At 36.0% G+C, this 23,366-nt stretch overlaps 1 protein-coding gene across 1 annotated transcript in view; it reads left to right on the top strand.

Annotated features, from left to right (window-relative positions):
• Positions 1–23,366, top strand: part of HMCN1 (hemicentin 1) — a 473,045-nt gene that overhangs the window by 164,314 nt on the left and 285,365 nt on the right. The window contains exons 5-6 of the mRNA XM_080824786.1: positions 15,578–15,749; positions 18,132–18,238. Of these exons, the coding sequence (XP_080680912.1) occupies positions 15,578–15,749; positions 18,132–18,238 (279 nt within the window). The remainder of the gene's footprint in view (positions 1–15,577; positions 15,750–18,131; positions 18,239–23,366) is intronic.

Raw genomic sequence — 23,366 nt, 5'->3', positions numbered from 1 at the left:
TTAGAAATAAAATGTTTGAGCTCTACTGATGGTATAACTGTTGTTTATTATGAATTTATGTTGCAAGTAAAAGCTGCAGTTTGAAATCTGTGCGTTAAATTTTTAATGAATTAATACTTCTCCATGATTTTTTTTATCTGTTCCAAGATATTTTTATATGCTCAAAGTATTAGCTAATTAGCCTATAATTCCATTTCTCTATCCTATGATTGCTGAGAGAAACACTGTGGTCATTTTTCTTGCCAATATTGTTTCCTATTCATGTTCAAGCCAAGACATTCGGTTTCTTACTGAATCATAAAGCCATATTCTTTTTTTAAAGCCATATTTTTTAATTGTACTAAAGTCAAAGATGCTGACTTCAGTATATATAACTCCAGAGGTTTGTACAGATTGTGTGGCTAATTACCATAAAATTAATTATGACTTAGAAATGAGAAAGGTATATTCACTCTATCACAATGTTGCATTTATAAACCAAGGCCTTAGAAAATAAAAAAGGAATCAGTGCTATAGATTTATGGAACCATGGTGAATTTCCAAGTATTTCTTTTTGTGGTGTAGAAACTTGAAGTGTTGAGTTCAACCAGTTCGTGCTGGATTGCATGCAAAGAGCCTCTTACTAAAAGAGCACATGTAAGACATTTCTTGCATTGTCACTGAGTAACAGGTATCTAGTCTTGGGATTTGCCTCTTTCCCTGGGAGGCTGGACACTGATTAGTTCATTACCTATAAATTGCTGCATTTAGTTTGTCTCCTAACCCCAATCTATAATATCTTATTATAATCTCATTTAATAATAAAAAAATCTGCTTCAGGACAGAAGTCAAATTTCTTTTGTATTTTCAAATGTCTATAGATATGTGGGTATATAATAAATTCCCGTAACGTGTATTGAAATAAGAAGTATACAAAACTATATGTGGAGTATGATCCTAATTATGTAAATAATAAGTGTATGTGTAAGTGCATGCACACACACGCATGTACAAATATGGAAAGAAATACCGAAATACTGAGTCATTATTTACAGGCAATACAATAGTGTTGTTATTTTCTTCTTATGTTTGACGCTTTTCCAATAGCATATGTTGCTGTTATGATAAGAAAAAGTTTCAGTATAAAACTTGAAGACAAAAATGTAATATAAAATTATTTATGTTAGATGCAGAAACAGCAGGACTTTTAGAACTGATCCCTCAACACGTTTGGTCAAATTGAATTTCAGTGTTATGCAATTGATAGAGACCAGGTTTCTTCTAATTGTTTCAATACATAAATCATTTTAATAGTCATGAACAGAACAGTTTTATAGTCATTCTGTTCTAGCAAAGGAATCCAAAACTAATTAGCTTACTTGCTCTTTGAATTGATAGGTACACTATAACTTAAGAGTTCTTTCTCATTCTTTATAAAAAGTAGTTACTCGTAATTGGTGTAGCATTTCGTGTTTGTAGGATATTTTAAATATACCTTCATGTTGTTTTAGTTTTCCTTTTTCCTCTTACCAGTTGAAGTATTCACCTTTTGATGTGATGCCTCTTGAATCACACTTTCCTTTCAAATTTCTGATCATAGTTAAACAGCATCATCATTCTTGCTTCTCAAGCCAGAAATCTGAGTCATTCCAGACCTTCCTTCTTTTTCATGTCTCACATTAAATTGCCACTTAGGTAATGTTGAACCTAAGCTATCTTTGGCACCTATTTCCTCTTCTTCCTTCCCCCTACCTACTGGTTCTTCATGATTTTTTGATTACCCTGTTTAGCTGCTCTGTTTAACTGCTGTGATCCCTCTGCTTCCAATCTGCCCTGACCCTCCCAATTCATACTTTATATTTTCCCAGTAAGATCCATTTTATGTATAATCTTAATTGTGATCCTCTCTTTCCAACTTCCTTCTGCAATTCCTATAGATCTTCAGGGTAAGGTCTGGCATCTAGCATGGGATGTAAGGTCTTCTATGTTCTTCTCACTCCTTCCCCACCCCCCTTCTCTCTTACCGCTTTGTATGCACACCAGCCACCACAAAATTTTGTACCTCTCAGACACGCCATGTTGTATCTTACCTCCATGTCTTCAAACTTGTTTTTCCTTCTGTCCCAAATGCTCTCCTTCTGCTCCTTCTTCTGCTCATCCTTCAAAACCCATCTCAAGTATGGATGGCCACCTTTCCAGACAAAGCCAGATTTAATCTTCTGCACAATCATACCTGACATATATTTTTATTATTATACCTCTTAGAGTTCTATTGTCGTTGATTCACATGTTTTGGTTCTCCACTAGACTATGAGTCCCCCCATCAAGAGTATGTTCATTCTTTAACGCTCTTGACTCTATACCATGAGATCATGCTTCTGTTTTCTGCCTGGATTTTAAAAGATAAGGTCCCCATTTTTATATTTAACTCCTTTCCTCTTGTCCAAGGTATATGCATTCCCTTTTCCATTCTATAGGTGTTGAAGGTTGTATAACAGTACTCATCCGCTCACCCACCTACTCCTCAGTTAATTCTGTAAAATGGGAAAAATACACAGTTGTTGTTCAATAAGGATCACAATAGTATTATTTATGGAAAAACTGAATGGGAAATGAGAGAAGAACCTTCCACTCTTGTTTCACATTTACGCCACACCCAGCCAAAGACCCAGTTGACAGGTCTCCAAGCAGAAAAAAATCTGACATTGATGGTTGCCATTTGATTGGTGTAATAAGTGGGCGGGGACATTGCAATTAATGTGTCCTACAAAGAACGGGAGTAGAGGCAAGGTTACAGTGAAGGTAACAGAACTGAAGTCTAAGGGACTTTGTTTTCTGTGACTCCCTTCCAAGGCTCTGGGAAATCAGCTGAAATGCATTCACAGAGTTAAAAAGGTATGGGGAACAGAGTTGCAAAAGTAAGATATTTAAACTGTGATTCGTTAAGACTGCCATATCCTTCAAATCTGACTTCCCCTTTTAACACATATGCCCTTATTTCCAGTGACATTGGGGTGACTGTGACTATTTTTTTAAATCCATAGTTCTAAGAATGCTACAAGTGTGTCAGTGTATGAAGTTGAATTTTTAAAGCATCCCAGATAAGAATTTAAAAATGCTTTTTGAGAAACAGTGTTAGAGAAAAGATTGAATTATCATTCTCTTCTCTTTTTAGAAAATATTACACATTATTTTGTTATGGGAATAGACAGTCAAAGACTATCAGTCAAAAATGCAGGAAGACCATCATAGTTTCTTGTTCATTAATAGTAACAAAATTCTTATTAATTTCTAGATTTGTCAGTTTTAATAATTTGAAGTGTATATGTCTTATTTTTTATTGCAGGTAGCTATTTTTGTTCCAACTTTTGTAGTTGTGACTTTGTATTTTTTTTTCTTAAGTGGGATCCCTAAACTGAATACACTTTAGATCAAATTTGGGTCATTCCCTAAATAGGAGGTTTGGGGGGAGCATCAGTGTTTTGTTATCTTTTGCATCTTCCGTTGCTCCTCAGAAGCCCCTTCAGAAACCCAGAACTGACCCCCTACTCAAAAACATGAATTTGCCAGGGGTGAAACAGAGAGGATATTTTACCCTAGTTTATGATAGCAAATGCCAAATATGTGTGCTCTCTGTTGCTTAAACTCTGGCCTTGTAAAACTAACATAGGCAGGAGCCATACTTTCACCCTCGTGTATCTAAAATAGAACTACTATTTGGTAGAATGACTGTGCTTAAATGTTTATTGACTTAATATCAAATCCCTTTTTAAGCCATAAATCAGTTTTATTCTTTCTTCAGTTGTTAATATACTGTGGTAATTAGGTTTAAAATAAATAAGAGATATTATTTAGTCCAAAGACCCTAATAGCCTATGGGTTGCTTTTTCTCTCCCTCCCTAGCCTCCCCCACCCCCAGTGTTGAAATTGTTCTCCTGCCTGTGTTTTACCTTTACTTTGCAATCTATTCTTTTCCAGACTAGAGAAACTATTGGTATCCTGATGGGTCTTTCTCTGACTTAATCCATTGCTTTCATTTACTTCCCAAATTCGATTCTTGCTTTACTTTTCTCTTTTACCCTTAGGACCTCCTAAGATTTGTACAGTTGTTTCCAACTGCTCTCTCTGGAGTGATGATTTAGTTGTAGGAGCTAATAAAGTTTTACTGTAATTTAAAAGGGAGACTGAAGATGCTTGGCAAGTGCTGAATATTCACCTATATTATTGCTAAAGTTACCAGTAAAATCCAGACTTGTATAAATGGAAGGGTCCTTGCTAAAGATGAGAGGGAGTCTGGAAAGAGTTAGTGTTACTGAGGTTTTCTTGCATGCTGCCAGATTTTAAAAGCTGTATAATGTTGAAGTTTTACCACATCTATAAAGCATTTCCCAATAACTTTAGTCCACATTGATGGCTCCTCTTCCTGACTGCTTAGAGCACACATTGTTACTAGCTTTTATGCCTTGTGGAACCTTTGACTAACTGGACCTTTCAAATCCTCCAGTTTATCTCCCCATCGAATGTACTTAAAGCTCTACTCTATGACATTTGAATGTATAAACTTCCTAAAGCTTTGTTTTTGAGTTTGTTAGTAATTCTTAAGAGGGTGTTTGGGAATATGGAAACTATGATGAGATCTTGAGAAGTTTACTTAAAAATCAAAACATATCAGAGCAGACATATGCAAAAGGCCTCTTCGTGATGTATGGCCTGGGGACAAAGAAGCTTGCCTATAACTTGACTGAATGTTAAAATATCTAAATAATGTATGAATCAGGATCGGCGCTAATCAATGTGACAACACAGAGACAGTTAAGTCGCTAAGGTAAACAGTGTCCACCTAAGTTCTGTCTAAAAGTGAGGGATCTTCAGCCATCTGAGTGAGGGGCTATTTGGTCCAAGATGGTTATGATTAGGGAAACAAAGAACTATAGTCTATAGCCTGTAAGACTTTCCCATCTCAATGAGAAGAGCATTTGGTATTGTGAGATTAATCAGCCAAATGCTATTAAATGTTTAATACATCTAAATCCCTTCCCTCGTCTTTTTCCCAAACTCAACAAGCACATGACAGAAAGGTAGACTTAAAAATTTAAGTGTGGGGGCCCCTGGGTGGCTCAGTGGGTTAAGCCTCTGCCTTCGGCTCAGGTCATGATCTCAGGGTCTTGGGATCGAGTCCCGCATCGGGCTCTCTGCTTGGCGGGGAGCCTGCTTTCTCCTCTCTCTCTGCCTGCTTGTGATCTCTCTCTGTCAAATACATAAATAAATAATCTTAAAAAGGGGCGCCTGGGTGGCTCAGTGGGTTGGGCCTCTTATTAGTAAGGGACTAATAGGATTTTTACATGTCAAGTAGAAACCAGATGATTTTATATTTTAGCTTCCTTCCATTAAAATGGGGGTGGGAGCTAGATCAACTACTGTTCTTAGTTGTTATAAATTAAAATTTGCTATAGTACTTGGGAATACTTTAGCTCATAGTCTCTTCTCTTAGTCATTTAATGACTATTAAAAAAAACACTTGAAAAGAGTCCATTTATGAAATACAAAATTTCTTTGCAGTATGAATTATTTTATGCTCTAATTTATCTTGTTTAAAATAAGAATTTCAGATACTTTAGAAAAATTTTTTTTTGTTTAGTAATGTAAAAGACTGTTCTGTAGAAGGGACCGTACCTCTCTAAAGTTGTTTTTAAAAATTCTCCTCCTATCTCACTTTGAGAATCTGATGAAACTATGAATCCTCCTCCCATGTATTATGTGCATATACTTATACAATTCTGCATATCTATTCAAGTGAAAGGCTAACTTTAATAGTACTCAAGTATCTCTTTAATTAGGGTGATTTTGTTACTCAAAAAGAGGTTGGAGTAAGTTCGGACTTTTTCCTGCTTTGGTGTAGCTAGGAGTGAGAACACAGCTAGTCTATGTATATAAGCATACACACATTTATGTATATATGTATAGATACATCATGTATGTCTATTCACAAAGGCATGTATTTATGTACTTCTGTATTTCATAATTTCTTTAGCTTGAATAACTAGGAATAGTTTTTTTTTTTTTTTAAGATTATTTTTTTATTTGTCAGAGAGAGAGAGAGAGAGCGAGAACGCACAAGCCAGCAGAGTGGCAGGCAGAGGCGGAGAGAGAAGCAGGCTCCCTGCCAGCAAGGAGCCCAATTAGAGACTCGATCCCAGGCCGCGGAGATCATGATTTGAGCCGAAGGCAGCGGCTTAACGGACTGAGCCACCCAGGCGTCCCTCGAGGAAGAGCTTTAATGAGAGAATTGAATTCAGTGAGACTTTTCCATTCTCCAATAGATAGGTATTTAGTAGAGAAAAAAAAAAAAGAAACAAACAAATAAACAAACCAAAAGACCCAGGCAAACACAAAAGGAATCAATGGGAGACATGAATGAAAAAAATCAATTTTTTTTTTTAGCTTTACTAAGGTATAATTGAGAAAACTGTAGGATATATGAAGTGTAAATTGTGATGACATGATATACATAGACCTTGTGAAAAGGCCGACATCCATCAACTCACAAATTTATCTTTTAAAAAATTATTATTATTAACATATATTCCTATTTGGTTAGAACATTTAAGTTCTACTCTTTTAGTAAATTTCAATTATATAAGACAGTGTTATCAGCATGATATGACTCCTATGTAGAATCTTAAAAAAATAGAAGTCACACTCATAAAAGTAGAGAGTAGAAGAGTGGTTTCCAGGGCTGAAAAGTGTGGGAAACAGGGAGAGGTTGGTAATCAGATACACACCTTCAGCTAGAAGATGAATAAGGCCTGTGGGTGTGATGTATAAAAGTTTATCTTTTATATTTTTACTATTTTAAAGTGTATTTTCTGGCTAAGTTTCCTCAGTCACTTGTAACACGTTGGAGTTGTGACACATAAGAATTTTATGAAGATAAATTAATGAAATATACTTTGACACTTTAAAATAACCAGCAGGAATGACTTCACTCTTCAAAAATGTCTGAAGTGTGCTCTTATTTTTTCAGCTGTTGCACATTAGAGAACTTCCATCATGTTGAAGGTATGGTAGTTTCATACACATTTTAGGTGTTCATAGAGTTGAAAGTTGAGGGTCGCTTTTATCATCAGTCCTCTGTAGTGTCCCCGCTCAACCCAAACTTCCTAGTGCTGGTCCCATTTTGAAGCCTTCCCCAAACCCATATTCTCTGTATGACGCAAAATTCTCATTCCACTGGAAAGTCTTTAAAAAAAAAAAATCCGACAACCTTATAATACAAATTATTCCCTATTTTTCATACCTCTAGCACAAGCATTATATAGCTCTGTCCTATAAATCACCAATCACACTCATTTATGAGCCCTTACTATTAGAAAAGCTCATTGCACGATTTCCCAAATTAAGTATTAGAAAAAATAATACAGGGGCACCTGGGTGGCTCAGTGGGTTAAAGCCTCTGCCTTCGGCTCAGGTCATGGTCCTAGGGTCCTGGGATCGAGCCCCACATTGGGCTCTCTGCTCGGCGGGGAGCCTGCTTCCCCCTCTCTCTCTGTCTGCCTCTCTGCCTACTTGTGATCTCTGTCTGTCAAATAAATAAATTTAAAAAAGAAAAAAGAAAAAATAATACAAATAGGTATCATTAGCAAAAGACCTTTTCAGATCTCAAAGGGTGACATCTCAAAGTGATTTGCTAAAAGTTGCAAACTGTGAAATGGGGTCTGTCAGCACTGTGTGAGAGGACCCATCCTCGTCACAGTGTTGTATAAAATCAGAAGGCCAACTCATTCATCTATGGTGAGAAATGGAATTGCCATAAGTCTAGAACACTTGTGTTGACACGGCTAGTGCATTCACTCCCTGCAGGCACATATACAAGGGGGACAGATTACCATCTGAAGGTTTCCTGGAATCAGAACAAGGGGAAATTTGTTCCAAGGCTCTATTCCAAGCCATTATGTATGGATATCCAAGCTCCTTATCACAGGATGATGTGTTTCCTCCTTTGTGTAAGTTCTTGGTGGGAAGGAGCTGCAAGGGAAATGTCATGACTCTAAATTCCATGATAATCTGGATCTCTCAACTGAGCTCCAGTTCCGCATATCCAACCTCCTCCGTTGTACTTCCACTTGGATGCCTAATAAATAGAGGTCTTAAATTGAGCATGCCCAAGCTGAGAGCCTCCACATCCAGCTCTTTCCATCACCCTACTAAATCAACTCTCTCTGCTGTCTTCTCAGTCTCGGGTAATGGCAACAGAGAGGTATCAGCCTCAGTCCCCATGTCCAGTCTTCAGGAAACTTTGTCAAGCCTGACTTCAGTAAGCATCCAGACCTGGTCACATCTCATTTGCCTCACTGCCACAGCACTGATCTGGGTCACTCTGGGTCATCTCTCACCTAGATGATTGCAGTGTTCGTATCTGATCTCCTTGCTTCTCTCCTTGAATTCCCTAGACTCTAATTCCAACACAGAGGCTGGAGATATCTTTTTAACACATGTCCTATCATGTAACTCCTAAGCTATCAAGGCTTAGATCAAATCTGCTGTCCAAACACAAGAATATGTAGGCTCATAGTACTATATACTTACTCTTGAAATGAAAGTGAGTAGCGTAGTTTACATGACCACATACCTGTTGTATAATTGAGTGTTCTCTGAATTAATGTCTCTGCAGAACACATTTCTTTTTTTTTTTCAGAACACATTTCTTAAAGGGAAATTAATAAAATGTGCTGTTTTGAAGCTTATGTGTATTATTAATACTCAACAATAGTAGGAGCAATTATTTAGATTTTATACCAACCAAGATTTTTTTTTTTCTAAAGAAGAATTTTTGACTGACGTTGTTTACTATGACATGGAGATATTTAAAAAACAGACCAACTTTTAGTAAGTTTTATTATTATTTTCCTACAGACAGTATACCTCTTTATTGCCTCCATTCAGGATGACTGCTGACATTGTCAGCTTTTAGTATACTCTTGGCTTGGACTTTATCCTGGATGTAACTGGGAATCATTAAAACTTTTTGAGTAGAATAGTGCATCACAGTTTGGGACTATACACTGAGTGTTTGTGTTCTCATCTTGCATATTTATTACTAGAAAGTAAGCTAGTTAACTTGTTTTTAATGTCTGTCCCATTTATCCAACTAGGTTGTCATGTCTTATAAGGCAGGAAATGTGTTTCTATTTCTTTGGTATTCTTTAAAATATGCTGTACTATCCTTTATGTTCAGTAGATGCTCAACAAGTACTTGGTGACTCTAAGAATATTCCAAATTATAGGCTCCATGCTTTGCTGCACAGTGGAAATGAACTTGGACCTTGGGGTGGGGCAAGGAGGGGGTGTGAGAGGCTGTCCTGGTTATCCTGAGGATCAGCTCTGCTCTGGCTAAGAGAGAGATGATCTCTGCCTGCCTCTGCTATTACATATATGTATATATCATATATTATACGATATAGCATATAATATGTATCATGTAATATATATCATATGTATATTTCATATATACATATATTACATATGATATATACATATGATGATAGCTTCATCATAGATGAAGCCTGCTTCTGCTATTACATAGGGTCACCCAGAAAAATGTAGCAAGTCTTTCTCACATCAAATACAATGTAGATTTAAAGACTTTAATATTTATATATAACTTAATTCTTGATAATTTGTTGCCCAATGGTGGTAAAAACATACAGCTAATCAGATTACTGTTTTGCTTGCCACTTCTCATTAAAAACACCTGCATTGATTTTTGTTTTTCACTACTTATATTTCTGATTTATTCTTGAAAACTGCCATTTTTTTCTTTATTATACTTCAGAAATATACAAGATTACTGGAATCAAAAGGCCAGCCCTGCTTCTTTCTCTTTGTATGACTTACAGACTTTGGGATCTATGCCTCCATTTTTTTTTCCATCTATAGAATGGAGATAACCATACCTGTGTTGAAGAGTTGTTACAAATTTGTTGGACCTGGCATGTAATAAACACTGTAAAAGTGCTTGCTATTATTAGTAGTAATGTTACACCAATATTTTTTGGAATGGGTTCTGATTATTAGATGGGTACATTTACACCTAACTCAGCCTTTCACGTTGCTCTTGCTTTGTTGAATTCATTTTCTGACTAACTTTCTACCATTTCTGAACTTGAAAATCTGCATCCAGTGCTACAGAGAAGCGTACATGTTGGCATTTCAATAGGAAAAAACTGATTTAATTTTAGAGGTTACTCCATTGGATTTTTAAATCCCAAGCTAACTATCCAAATAAAGAAAAACTTAATAGAGCTTGGTGCTCACATTTAAGACCACACATGCAAGTTTGTACCCTATTCAGCTTCTGTGTTAAAAATTCAGTGCTGAGAGAGGGTTTGTCACAAATGAATACAGAGCCAAATGCTACCTTTTCACACACACTTAAGTCTAAAGGTAAAGATCTGACATACAGTTAATTTCTCCTTCACTTTCTACTTCCCTCTCTCCCATTTCCCTTCTCTCTCACAAATGTTTATTAGGAATTTACTATATCCCTTGGCTTCAGGAGATATAGTAGATATAGTAGTAGGAGATATAGTAGTGACCATGTCTGCCATGCTGGGAAGAAAAATGATAAACAACAACAACAAAATACAAATATATGTGTAATTTAATTACAAATTGTGTCTAACACTTTACCATATTTCCATTTTTCCAGGTAATGGAGAAAAGATATTCTGGGGAAATCCATTTGGGTATAATTCATTACATTAAAAAATCCTTCCAACTTGAATCAAAAAGAATGAAATACCTAGGAATAAATTTTTTTTAAGGATTTTATTTATTTGACAGAGATCACAAGTAGGCAGAGAGGCAGGCAGAGAGAGAGAGGAAGGGAAGCAGGCTCCCTGCTGAGCAGAGAGCCTGACGTGGGGCTCGATCCCAGGACCCTGGGATCATGGCCTGAGCCGAAGGCAGAGGCTTAACCCACTGAGCCACCCAGGCGCCCCTCTAGGAATAAATTTAACCAAGGAGGTTAAAGAAGTATATACTAAAAACTATAAGACTTTGATTAAATTACAAATAAATAAAATGGGCACAGGATCTGAATAGACATTCTCCCAAAGAAGACATACTGGTATGTCATACTGGTCAATGGGTATATAGAAAGATGTTCAGTATCACTCATCATCAGGGAAGTGCAAATCAAAACCACTATGAGATTCTACCTCACACCTGTTAGAACGGATCTTACCAAAAAGACAAGAAATAAGATATGGAGAAAAGGGAACCATTGTGCACTCTTGGGGGGAATGCAGCCCTTATGGAAACTAGTGTGGAGATTCCTCAAAAAATGAAAAAAAGAACTATCATATGATCTTTTGGTTCCCTTCTGAGTTTTTATCCAAAGAAAATGAAAACAATAGCTTGAAAAGATATATGCACCTCCTTGTTCATTGCAATATTATCTTCAATAGCCAATACATGAAAGCAACCTGAGTTTCTATAGACAGATGAATGAATAAAGAAGATGTGGTATATATGTACTTGGGAATATTTTTCAGCCATAAAAAGAAGGAAATGTTGCCATTTGTGACAACATGGATAGACCTTGAGGACCATATTTCATTATGCTAAGTGAAATAAGTCAGGCAGAAGACAAATACTGCATGATCTCACTTATAGGAGAAATCTAAAACAAAACTAAAAACAAAACAAAAAATTAACTCATAGCTACAGAGAACAGACTGGTGGTTGCCAAATGCAGAGGGTGGTAGAGGGGTGAGAGACGTGGATGAAGGGGGTCAAAAGGGACAAACTTTTAGTTATAAATAAAGTAAGTCTTGGGGATGTAGTCATAAATAGTACTGTAGTGTATACTTGAGAGTTGCTAAAACAGTGAATCTTAAAAATTCTCATTAATATATCCTGGTTTTCTGCTTTGAAACAATACTTGCATCTCATTCCAGAGTGGAATAGACATGAACTTACTTTTAAATACTGATCATTACATAGGATGCAAAATGTTTATACTAAGAGAGTATCTTCAGGAATACAGGGACTTATATAAAATATAATTATTGAGCTAGAATCTGTCTGGTTAGGTGTTTAAAAGGAGTAAGAACACTTTCGAATATCAGTTTCCTCATCTGTAAAATACAGGAGCTGTATTAGATGGTTTCAAAGTCCCTTTGAGATATAAACTGGACAAATCATTAGAGAAACATTTTTGCATTAAAATTTTTAATGTATAATTAATGGTTCCATCGTGGTTTGAAACTGTTTTTATGTCTGTAAAAATGCACCAATCCAAAGATTCTCACATTTTTCTGTTCCATTTGTCATTAAAACAGAAAATCATTTCCAATCTCAGGAGGACATTTTTCATGGTTAGACAATTAAGGATTTTTTTTCTTATATGTGACAATGTAAGAGGCCAGAAACCCCGCTAATGGTGATAATGTAGCTTGCAGTGATCTACTTGTATTCATATGCTGGTAAAATCTATGTTTTCTAACAAAATGGATTGCATCTGTTTTCAATTTGATTTTTCTTATAAGAGGATAAAAAAGTGATTTTTCAGAAGTCTGTACTGTATCTTTCACAAGTAATGTTATGATACATAGTCATCCCTTTGTGAAAGCCTCGTAAATGTTGATGAATTGGAAATGGGATTGAGTAAACCCCAAAGTGGTTATATTCCATTCCATTTGAGCACATTTGCCTTAGGAAAATGCAACTAAATTAGAAAGTCTTCCATTTTTATAAGAATGCCTAAAACTTAGTGATTTCTGTGCATATCTAATAGACAATGGATAGATATCCAGTGATAGATTGTAACCTCCCTGCATGGAGTTTGAAGGAAAGATATATTTGAGGAACCACCCAGAGATAATACTATGCATTTAAAGAGGATGAAAAAAAAAAAAAAAAGAAGAAGGATGTGTAAAAATTTTCTTCCATTTCTGTTGCATTTCATTGTTAAACTTGAGGTACTATGCAATTCTTGTTTTCTAATTCTTCTTTTCCTATTCAGTTGAGAATTATTTATAGCCATGTTATGGGTCTTGCCCTTAAAACAAATGTTCTATTCATTTATTCAATTTTTTCTTGTTCTCTTCCCTCTTTTGTCTCTATGCCAGACATTACCTCAAACTTTATTATCAGTGAAATTTATCAATTGCTTTCTGAGACAATAAGCCAATCTTTCCCATTTCCTTGAGTTAGGCAGCCATGTTCTATGTATAAGGAATAAAAATGTCAACACTCTAATTATTAAAGTGTGTTTTATTTGTGGTCAAATATTACAACAAGTCTAATCTCTGCAGCCATATGGACAGATTTGATGAACAGATGATCCATACATTTCTGCTCAAACAAGAACACTGAGAACCCATTTTTCAAATATAACATCTGTTTCCTTAGACAATTATGTTGATATATGCTTCACTTCATATGTAAAATTCCTGGTGTCTTATAAAGTTAAAATTTGAGGAAGTATATCATTTCATTTTAGAGGTAATTAATTGTAATGAATTTGGTTTTTCTATTCAATTTGTCTATGACACCACTATAAGGTGTTTTTGGTTTTTTGTAAAATATCCCTTCAGTGTATTAGTCCTCTGTTTTGACCCCTTCAATAATTTTTCACCAGGGTGTCTAGGATAAAATCCAAAGATCATATCCTGACTTTCTGACAATACATAGTCTGCACTTGATACAAGCTTCCAACTTCATGTTCTGCTTCTTCTTCTGAACACTGCAGTAGCCACTTGGCTTCAATCATGTTCCCAACATATTTGGAAAACTTCTGTTTTTGTGTGTTTTTGTCAGTTCCTTTCTTCTACCTGGAAGGACTTTGCCTTTCTTTTTCCATTTACAGAATTATTTTTTTGTCCATTTTATTTTATTTTATTTCAGTGTTTATTTGATGTTTATGCATGATTTTTTTCACTTGGCTTTTGAAGCCATTGTTGAAGTATTCATTTAGGGGAAGAGAAGGGAATTGAGATATAGTGGGAAGGAAACCTGAATATGTATTATGTGGCAACTATATGATAGGTACTTTATAAATGTTATTTCAACAGGATCCCTGTTCCTGTAATATTTTATCTAAGAAGACATCATTATTATCATCATTATGACCAACTTCATGCACATTAGTGCATATCCCACTTTCATCATGTGTAGAGCATACCACTTGGTATTGGGTATACCAAGATCAAAGAGATGTGGGTGGTTCTTGACCCTAAAGAAAAGACAGGAAGATTTATTTTAAAATAAAATAATATATAAAACATGCAAAAAGCTTAGTGAACACTAGCCCAGAGAAGAAGGGTGTTTACTAAATATTGATTAAAATACTTGCTCAGTACCTGGAAAAGTACCATGAACCATAAACTTTTGATTTATGAATGAATATAATTGCCTTACTGTTGTTATTTATATAATAATATGTGTTAGCCACTTTCCTCCTTCTAGAAGACAAATATCAAGGGATAGTTTTTATGGAGAGTGAAGTTATTGCACAGTATTTGTTATTTCCTTAATTGTTCAGTGAGTACTGCTATTGTAATTTTAAAATGTTTTTATTTTTAATAGTTAGGCTATAGCTTAATATTCAGCTCTGTTTAGTGTTTTATGAATAATTACAAGGAAAATTATTCATAATAGGATATAATCTTGAAAGACATATGAACCAGAGAAAGATCAGAGTTGGGTTAAAGATTATCATGACTTAGAATTAATTGTAGTAAGTTCGACTAAGCAATACCTATCCAGACTGCACTATTTGTTTAATGAGAAATTGCATTTGCTGTTGCAGAGCACTTCCGAGAACTGGAAGTCTTTCTTGTTCACAGTGAGGCATTAACACATTTTTATAATCCAATTTTTTAATATTTTCCCAAAGAGTACTTTTCAAAATACACTACTTGAATTGGTTCTAATCTGAAATATTTTTCTATGATTTAAAAAATGCAGGGGTCGTTTTTCCTATTGTTTTTGGTACTTATTTATTTTATTATAAAAAATGAATATTTTGCTGGTCTTGCAATTATTTTTCAATATTTAATATACTACTATATAGTACAATATTCTATATATAATTAATGTATACTGTATCCCAATAATTCATAGACCCAATATATTGAAATTGGATTAGATAGTTTGCTAATTACCTTTTAAAAATTGGGTATTAAAAGAAATCCAGAAAGAGAGAATGGTGGGAAAAGGGATCTCGCAATATTGGCAATACCATGTTCTTTTTAAAGGTTCTTTTCATTTCTTTTGAAAAATATGAAATGTCTGTAATATCTCTGCATATTTTATGTAACTGACTTTTGGACACCATCATCTCATTTTGAATATATTATTGCAAGTAGAAAACCTGACATCTGAGCATGGGTTAAAGTAGCATTTTATTCTGAATCTGCTACAAGAACTGGATGTAGGAAAAGGTTGCTCTTCACTGTGATGAAAAGAAACCAGGACAGGAAGTGCCTGAATCATGTGACTCACCAAAGCAAAATACCGCATCTAGAAGTCGAGGCTGTGTAAGACTATAAAATTTCCTGATACCTCTCACACTTCTTCTTTTCTCTTCTAGGTGTTAAAATGGGTAGAGGAGGCAGTACAGTCCTCTAAAGTTCACCTCTTATCAACAGATCATTTGGAACAAGCTGTAAACACTTGGAAAATTCCTTTTGATCCCAGCCTAAAAGAGGTTACTGTGTCTCTGAGTGGCCCTTCTCCAGGGATTGAAATTCGCAATCCCTTAGGTGAGATATATCAAACATCATATGATAAATTACAAAAACCATAAAAGGTAAAAGTTTTTTTGTGCACTTATTTATGTCAGGTTAATGTTAACTTTATGAATAATTCAGCAAATGCAAAAGTGACTAGGAAAGATGTTTAAAAAGGTGAAACTATTTTAGTCGTAATTATTAATTGAATTACCATGAGATTTTTAAAAACCTGAAACTCCTAATAATTTAAATAGATATTGAGTCACTTAATTGTAGCTAAACTGCTCAAAAGGAAAAAAATTAAATTTGAGCCTGAAGTTATATTTTCCTAATTTATGTATGAGGAAACATTTCACGGTAACATGTTCTGTAAAATTCAGTATTTTATGTATTCTTAATGAATGACATGAAAAGTCTCTTTTTAAAACAAATGCCTAGTTCATTTTCTTTTTTTAAAAATTTTTATTTATTTATTTGACAGAGAGCGTTCGAGCAAGATAGAGAGCACAAGCAGGGGGAGGGGCTGAAGAAGACAGGGTGGGGTGACGTGGGACCCTGACATGGGGCTCCATCCCAGGACCCGGGGGTCATGACCTGAGCTGAAGGCAGCTGCTTAACCCATTAAGCCACCCAGGTACCCAAACTGCCTAGTTTTTTACCATATCATATTCTTTGTAAGGTTTAATTTTAAAGAAGACAATTAAAGACCACATTCATCCTCTTATTAAAATAATATTTTGGGGTGGTTGGGTGGCTCAGATGGTTAAGCATCTGCCTTAGGCTCAGATCATGATCTCTAGGTCCTGGGATGGAGCCCTGCATTGGGCTCCTTGCTTCTCCCTTTCCCTCTGCCTGCTGCTCCTCGTGCTTGGTCTCTCTCTTTTTCTCTGTCAAATAAATAAATAAAATCTTTTTGAAAAATTTACTGTTAAAAAAATTCACTGTTTTCCCAATTATATGTTACAACCCTAAGAATTGGCCTGATTTCATTACTAGTTAATATTATAATAAGACTTACATTGAAAAGTAATCTAGGGGCGCCTGGGTGGCTCAGTGGGTTAAAGCCTCTGCCTTCGGCTCAGGTCATGATCTCAGGGTCCTGGGATCGAGCCCCGTATCAGGCTCTCTGCTTAGCAGTGAGCCTGCTTCCCCCTCCCTCTCTCTCTCTCTGTCTGCTTGTAATCTCTGTCTGTCAAATAAATAAATAAAATCTTTTTTAAAAAAATTAAAAAGTAATCTAGTAAAGATAAAAACCTCATTTCCCTACTGGTTGCATTTAGAAATATTTTTCTTACCTGTTGATGTTTGCAAAATATTATTATTTCCATTGTGGTTTTAGTGTGTTACTTTTTTTTAACCTATTTGTGAGGATTTATACATCGAAAGAGAGTAACTAACTTTCTTATTTATTCAGTCTGAGTCTTAGAGAATAGCTAATCCCTGAAAGAATACAGCCCAGGAAATTGTCTTTAAGGCATTCATACTACCAATCAAATTGAAATGTGCAAAACAAGCAAAACCTATCTTTCAAGACTCCTACAAGTTTAGCCAAATAAATGAATTTGTCCATAGAGGTAGCATTCCCTTCTAATATCCATGCTACCCAGGAAAGATTTGTGGTTTTCACAATCTGGATAATTAAAAATGCCCATATCCATTACATGATGGTTCTGCTACTTAAAAAAGTCATTGACATGGACATCGATATTTTAAAAGTTATGTGACTGTAAAACTTTTGATGAAAACATGGGATTCTTATAATTGATTAGTTTTTTAACTGTAGAAGTAGTCCATAGGAGAGCCAAGAGTGAAGTCAATAACTAAACTATGGCTTACTTCCAAATTTGCTTTTCTTCTTCTCTAGGTTCCAACTATTAGATACTTGAGATAAATCTCAGGTCAGTAGGAGATGGTATCATGCTACTTCATTCCACTGCTTCCTTTAAATATGACAATAAAAGCCTTCTCCTGTGCTCGCTGGAAAATAGCTTAACATTCTGTGCTTTGTGCACAAAAAGGCCCAAGGCTCTCATGTTAGTAATACCTTGAGTGATCTCCAAAAACACATTTATTCTGGTTTACTGTTCTTGCCATCTATTAAATCGGAATGTCTCTAGTGACAGCACCTAACTTCTCAGTATAGCCATAATTATTGTTATCTAGTTTGGCTTTGGCAAAATGATTAGTCTGTCAATTTGATGTTCTGATTTTTAGACCAAATCCACATGGCAAATGGGAATCTGATACTTCAGTGTCAATATCCAGAAACCATAAAATTAAACCTATTTTAGATATAAATAATGTTTTGAGCTAAAGGCACAAATGTCCATCAGGTAATTTATACTGGAAATGTATACAGCTAACACACGTAGCTGAAATAAAGATTGTGCTTGTTACCTTTATGTCTTTTAGGGAAGCTGATAAAAAAGGGATTTGGCTTGAACGAGCTATTAAATATCCATAACTCTGCCAAGGTGGTGAATGTTAAAGAACCAGAGGCTGGAATGTGGACAGTGAAGGTACGATTATCTTACAAAGTCTGTGTATTTTACTTTGTTGTTGGCATGTTTTATAAAGTGTATACAAGTTTATGTGTATCTTCCCTTGCAATCATGGAGAATGCTTTTACCAAAGAGCAGTATATATAGTGCATTTGTAAAGGTGTTTTGATCCCGTGAGTTTGATAGTATTAAGTTTTAGTGGCCATGAAATGCATTGATGTCACCACAGAGTGCATTTAAATTTCTCAGATAGTTTTCTGATAATCGAACCTGGAGATTGATTTTATTATACACTCCTACCTCCAGAACAGAAAGAGATAGAGCCTGTAGAGAATAATGGTTAGGGGCATCGACTCTAGTAAGGCACTACCTGGGTTGGATTCTCAGCCCTGCCTCTTAAAAGCCACATTTCCTCGAGACTGTTAAGTTCTCTGTGCCTTGTGTTCCTCCTCACAATGTAGAGATGGCAGTGATAGTTCTTTACTTGGTAGAATTGTGCTGAGAATAAAATTAAGATGCTACAAATGAAATACTTAGTAGCATAGTTCCCATTACAAAGGAAGCACTCAAGTTCTGTTGGCTATGGTTATTTGGTGGATCTGCATTCCTAGTTTATTTGAACACCAGCTGGTATTTGGATCCTAGAATACGCTCAGTAGTGTATGTTCACTGTAAGCCTTGTGTTAGGGTGATATGGAGGAGAGTACATATACCCAGAATTCAGGATATGACACGCTGAAATCCAGTTCTGCGGCAAATGTACATGGGACCTACTGGAGTGGATATTTTGAGTGACTTGTCCATATTTCCCAGGGTTTTCAGTGTGCTCTGGCCTACTTCCAACTCCCCTATCTGCATTACTGTGCCCAAGAGGGTTTTTTTTTCCTCCCCCAGAACAGAAGAAGGCTGTTCAGCCAGAGAATGAGACCCCTCAGGAACAGCTTTCAGTCTCTGTAGGGATAAGCTCCCGTTGTCCACACGGGATCAGGGTTAAAAGCACACTTTTGAGGCTGCATTTCTTTTCCTGTATCACTTCTCCTCTTCCTATTAGCATCCTTTGTACCTCCCAAATAAACAACGTGCTCTAGAATCCTTCTGGGATAACTCAAATGAAGATACCCCTTGCATCATTTACTCTTGCTGTCTCAGCTTCCCTACATTAAAAAAAAAAAAATGTATTCATGGACTCCTGGTTGAAGGGGTAGAGCTGTTGTGAAAGTGCACTTTACACCATAGAAAGTTGAGGCACCATTTTTGAATGCCAGTTTTTTTTAAATTTTTTTATTTTTTTAAATTTCTTTTCAGTGTTCCAGAATTCATTGTTTATGCACCACACTGAATGCCAGTTTTGTTTGCTTTTTCCTTAAAATAATGCCTGTATTAACTTTCCCAACTTAATGAAAGTTTCCACCATAATTCCATTCAAGCCCTAGTTATTCTCAGAACTCTCAGCCTTGTAGGAAAAGTAGAAACTGTAATATGGATTTTTTGGAAGGTGGATGTTATGGGGTAAGAGTATAGGTGAAAAGGCAATGTAAAATATAACGGTCCCATCTGCCTTTTTTACTCATCCAGTTCCCTGCCCATACTAGTTACTCAGTATTTACTGGGTGCAGTAGATTGACAATGATGATTTTACTGCTCTGTTTTAAAGAAAAATGGCCAAAGTTGATGTTATGGTTATTTCAACCAACTTGCCCACAGTATGACTAGTGTTGAGTCTGACTTTCTGTGACCACAGTTGGAAGGAGGATAGGAGGTTCTGAGTCTCTTTTTTCCTTGAATACTTTAAGCATGACCTAAGCCCGCAGTGTCTTGAGGTAGCAGGTTCACCGAGGCAACTTGTTCTTACTTTCTGATTAAGACATTGGTTATGGATTGTGAAATATGTACAAGTGACGACATTTCTTTTGCATTATTGGCAATTTATTGCGAAGCATTTGAACCACTTCTACAGGTGATTTGGATTGCTACCAGTGGTATTTCCTCTAGTAAAACTCTTGCCTAGAAGAACAGGAATATTGGCATGGCTGTGGCTTTATCTCGTGCCTAACACACCTACCCATTCAGTCATCCATTCAATAAACATTTATGGTGTTTCTGCCCTTGGCCTTGTTCCCCAGTATTTAATGGGCACTAAGCACCTTTTAATTGATAATTAAGAACAGAGAAGCACTGAGGATTACTCTGTGAGTGAGGAGGGAGATGCTAAGGGGATGAGGTGATGGGGACTCTGTTTAGACAAGTCTCTAAGCTCAGTCTCCTATAATTAAGAAAACAATAAAAGGACACAGTACCTATTATCGTATTATCTTAAATTCGTATCTGGTTCTCACCCCAAAAGCCTCTGGTTCTGCCGTTACCCCATTTCTAGAGTACAATTAGTGGCAGCTGAACAAAGGACACACATTACAATGCATTTTAAAGATAATAAACTTATTTTGCGCCTAAACGAAATGCCAAAATAACGTGTCAGGTTGATGCAAAGGAAATTGAGCTGAACCTACTGATACAAATACCACTGCTGACTTTGGCTCTCCCTTTCAGATGGCTAATGAGTGATAATGTTTTACATGTGCACTTTCTGCAGAAGAGAAATGTCTGAGATTAGATAGTATATTCCTGGTGTTATCTCCCATGCACTCTGCTATCTGGAAAATGTCTGCTCGATTCGTAGAATTAATAATGGCTTTTTGACTATTTCACAAAGCAGTTTTTAATCCCAGGTACGGAGAACAATCAGTCTATTATTTGACCTTAGCATGGTATTCAAAGGCCACCAACGAGCCTCAACCAATCCTGCTAGCTCCTGTCCACCACTTGCCTTTATGCTCTAGTCAAATGTAGCTTTATACTGTCCTTCACCCCATCTCCTGCCACATTCTCTTGCCCCATGATTTCTCTTAAGTTGTTCCTTTTCCTAGAATGCCCTTGCTTTCCGTCTGACTTGCAACTTCCACAGCAAATGACACCACTTTCATCAAGCCTTTTCTGACTTTTTCCATCTGAAAGGCTCTCCTTTTCCCTCTGGCTTTCTACTGCAGTTTTTCTGCACCTCCCTCTTTTTTTTTTCCTCCCTTTTTTTCCCCTTTAAATATTTTTTTAAAGATTTATTGATTTATTTATTCGAGATACTAGAGACAGAGAACAAGAGAGAGAGCACCAGCAGAGGGAGGGGCAGAGGGCGAGAATCTCAAGCAGACTGTGTGCTGAGCGAGGAGCCCAGGGAGGTGCTCAGCTCCATGACTCATGAGATCATGACTTGAGTGGAAATCACCAGACACTTAACTGACTGAGTCACCCAAGCACCCCACGATTTTATTTCTGTACGGATTTTCTCTTTCTGTTTCACTCTAGACCACATTTTATCACTGGCATATGCCACAATGCCTGGGAAGGAACTGTATAAATATTCATGAATAAAAACTAATGAATTTATTCTGATGATATCCAAGGAAGCAGGCTGAGGAGTTGATTTTAGCCTCTAGTTGATGTGTACTGGTACAGAACACCTTAATTTGTCTGTGATTTAATATAATTAAAAATATATAAATAAATAAAAAATAAAATGCTATAACAGTGGTAGTTTCTTTTCTTCTGTAGTTTTCCTTTAAAACCTTGGTGGTTACGTTTCTGTGACTTATTAGGGTACTCTTACCAAACAGAGACAATGAGTCAACTCATCCATATTGGTCGTATAAATGACTCAGGTGTTTTAGGCTCCCTCTGATGCAGGTGAAAACCTGTTAAAAAGAGGAAAGTTAAAAGAATGTAAAGTTTTATTAAAAACAAAAGAGAAAGTCATCTTATGTCCCTAAATTTCCATTGTAGGGAATCTCCAAATCCTGGATCTTATTTCTGAGCAATAAAGATTTTCCATTCAGGCAGCTGTATCTATATATAGAATATTTGAATATAACCACAGAAACTCTCAGGCCATATTTTGTCATCTTTTCCTTCAGGGAAACTTCCTACAAAGACATCAAATAATTGTCAGCATCCTTTGGGTTTTTACATGGCACAAACTGCTTCTATTAGTCTAGGATTATCAGTGTGATCATGGAATCTAACACATCCCCTGGGTCACATTTCCGTTAAGTAAATTTGGATAAATTGTCCTTAGATAACCTTCCACGTAGAGAAAGGAGTATATGCAGCCACACAATCATATTGGGATTCTGAGACTAATAGAAAATATTCTGGTTTCAGATAGTTATGCAGGTTGCCAAGACTACTAATGGATTTTCTAAAGATAAGAATATTTTAGAAATCATTTTCAAGTGGCATAAACTTGTTTAGGAATCATAATTTTAAAAAATTCAAGTCTACAGTGGACCACACAGGATTATTATGCTCGCCTCCAATTATTCTCACCTGGTGACTCTTAAATAAGCATGAAGACTATACCAGGTGTGTTATTTAAAGGGATTAGGTACATCCTTAATTCAGATGTTTTGAGTCAATGGAATGCTTTATAGTGGATTTTTCTTGGAAAATTTCCCAGTGATTTTAGTGTGCTGATATCAGGTCATCAACCAAATGGAATGTTTCCTTTAAAAAAGAAATCGATACACTTGTGTATCTATAAATGCACGTGTTTATCTATATGTATATATTGAAATAGAATTTATTCTGTGCTTTGGGTACATTTCTCTCCTTGTATCACATTTCTCTAAAAATACAATGCTTAATAAAATGATAGGATTTAAATCTAGCTAGCATTATTATGTTTTGTGCCTGGCGTGATACTTAGTCCATAGTAGGTTCTCAGTAAATATTTGAAACCACCATATTTCTTTAATTTCTGAAGAATAGTATGTCATTCAGAAAGAAATACTTTGAAAAGAGTTGGGCATCTTTTTTATTATTTTATTTTATTTCTTTTCAGTGTTCCAGAATTCACTGTTAATGCACCACACCCAGTGCTCCATGCAATATGTGCCCTCCATAATACCCACCACTAGGCTTACCCAACCCCCCACCCCTCTCCCCTCCAAAACCCTCAGTTTGTTTCTCAGAGTCCACAGTCTCATGGTTTGTCTCCCACTCCAATTTCCCCCAACTCACATCTCTTCTCCATCTCCCGGTGTCCTCCATGTTATTCCTTATGTTCCACAAGTAAGTGAGACCATATGATACTTGACTT

Source organism: Martes martes (assembly GCF_963455335.1).
Source record: "Martes martes genome assembly, chromosome: 15".
NCBI classification, from domain to species: domain Eukaryota; kingdom Metazoa; phylum Chordata; class Mammalia; order Carnivora; family Mustelidae; genus Martes; species Martes martes.
Note: the sequence above shows the minus strand (reverse complement) of the source record. Positions and strands in the feature narration are given on the sequence as shown.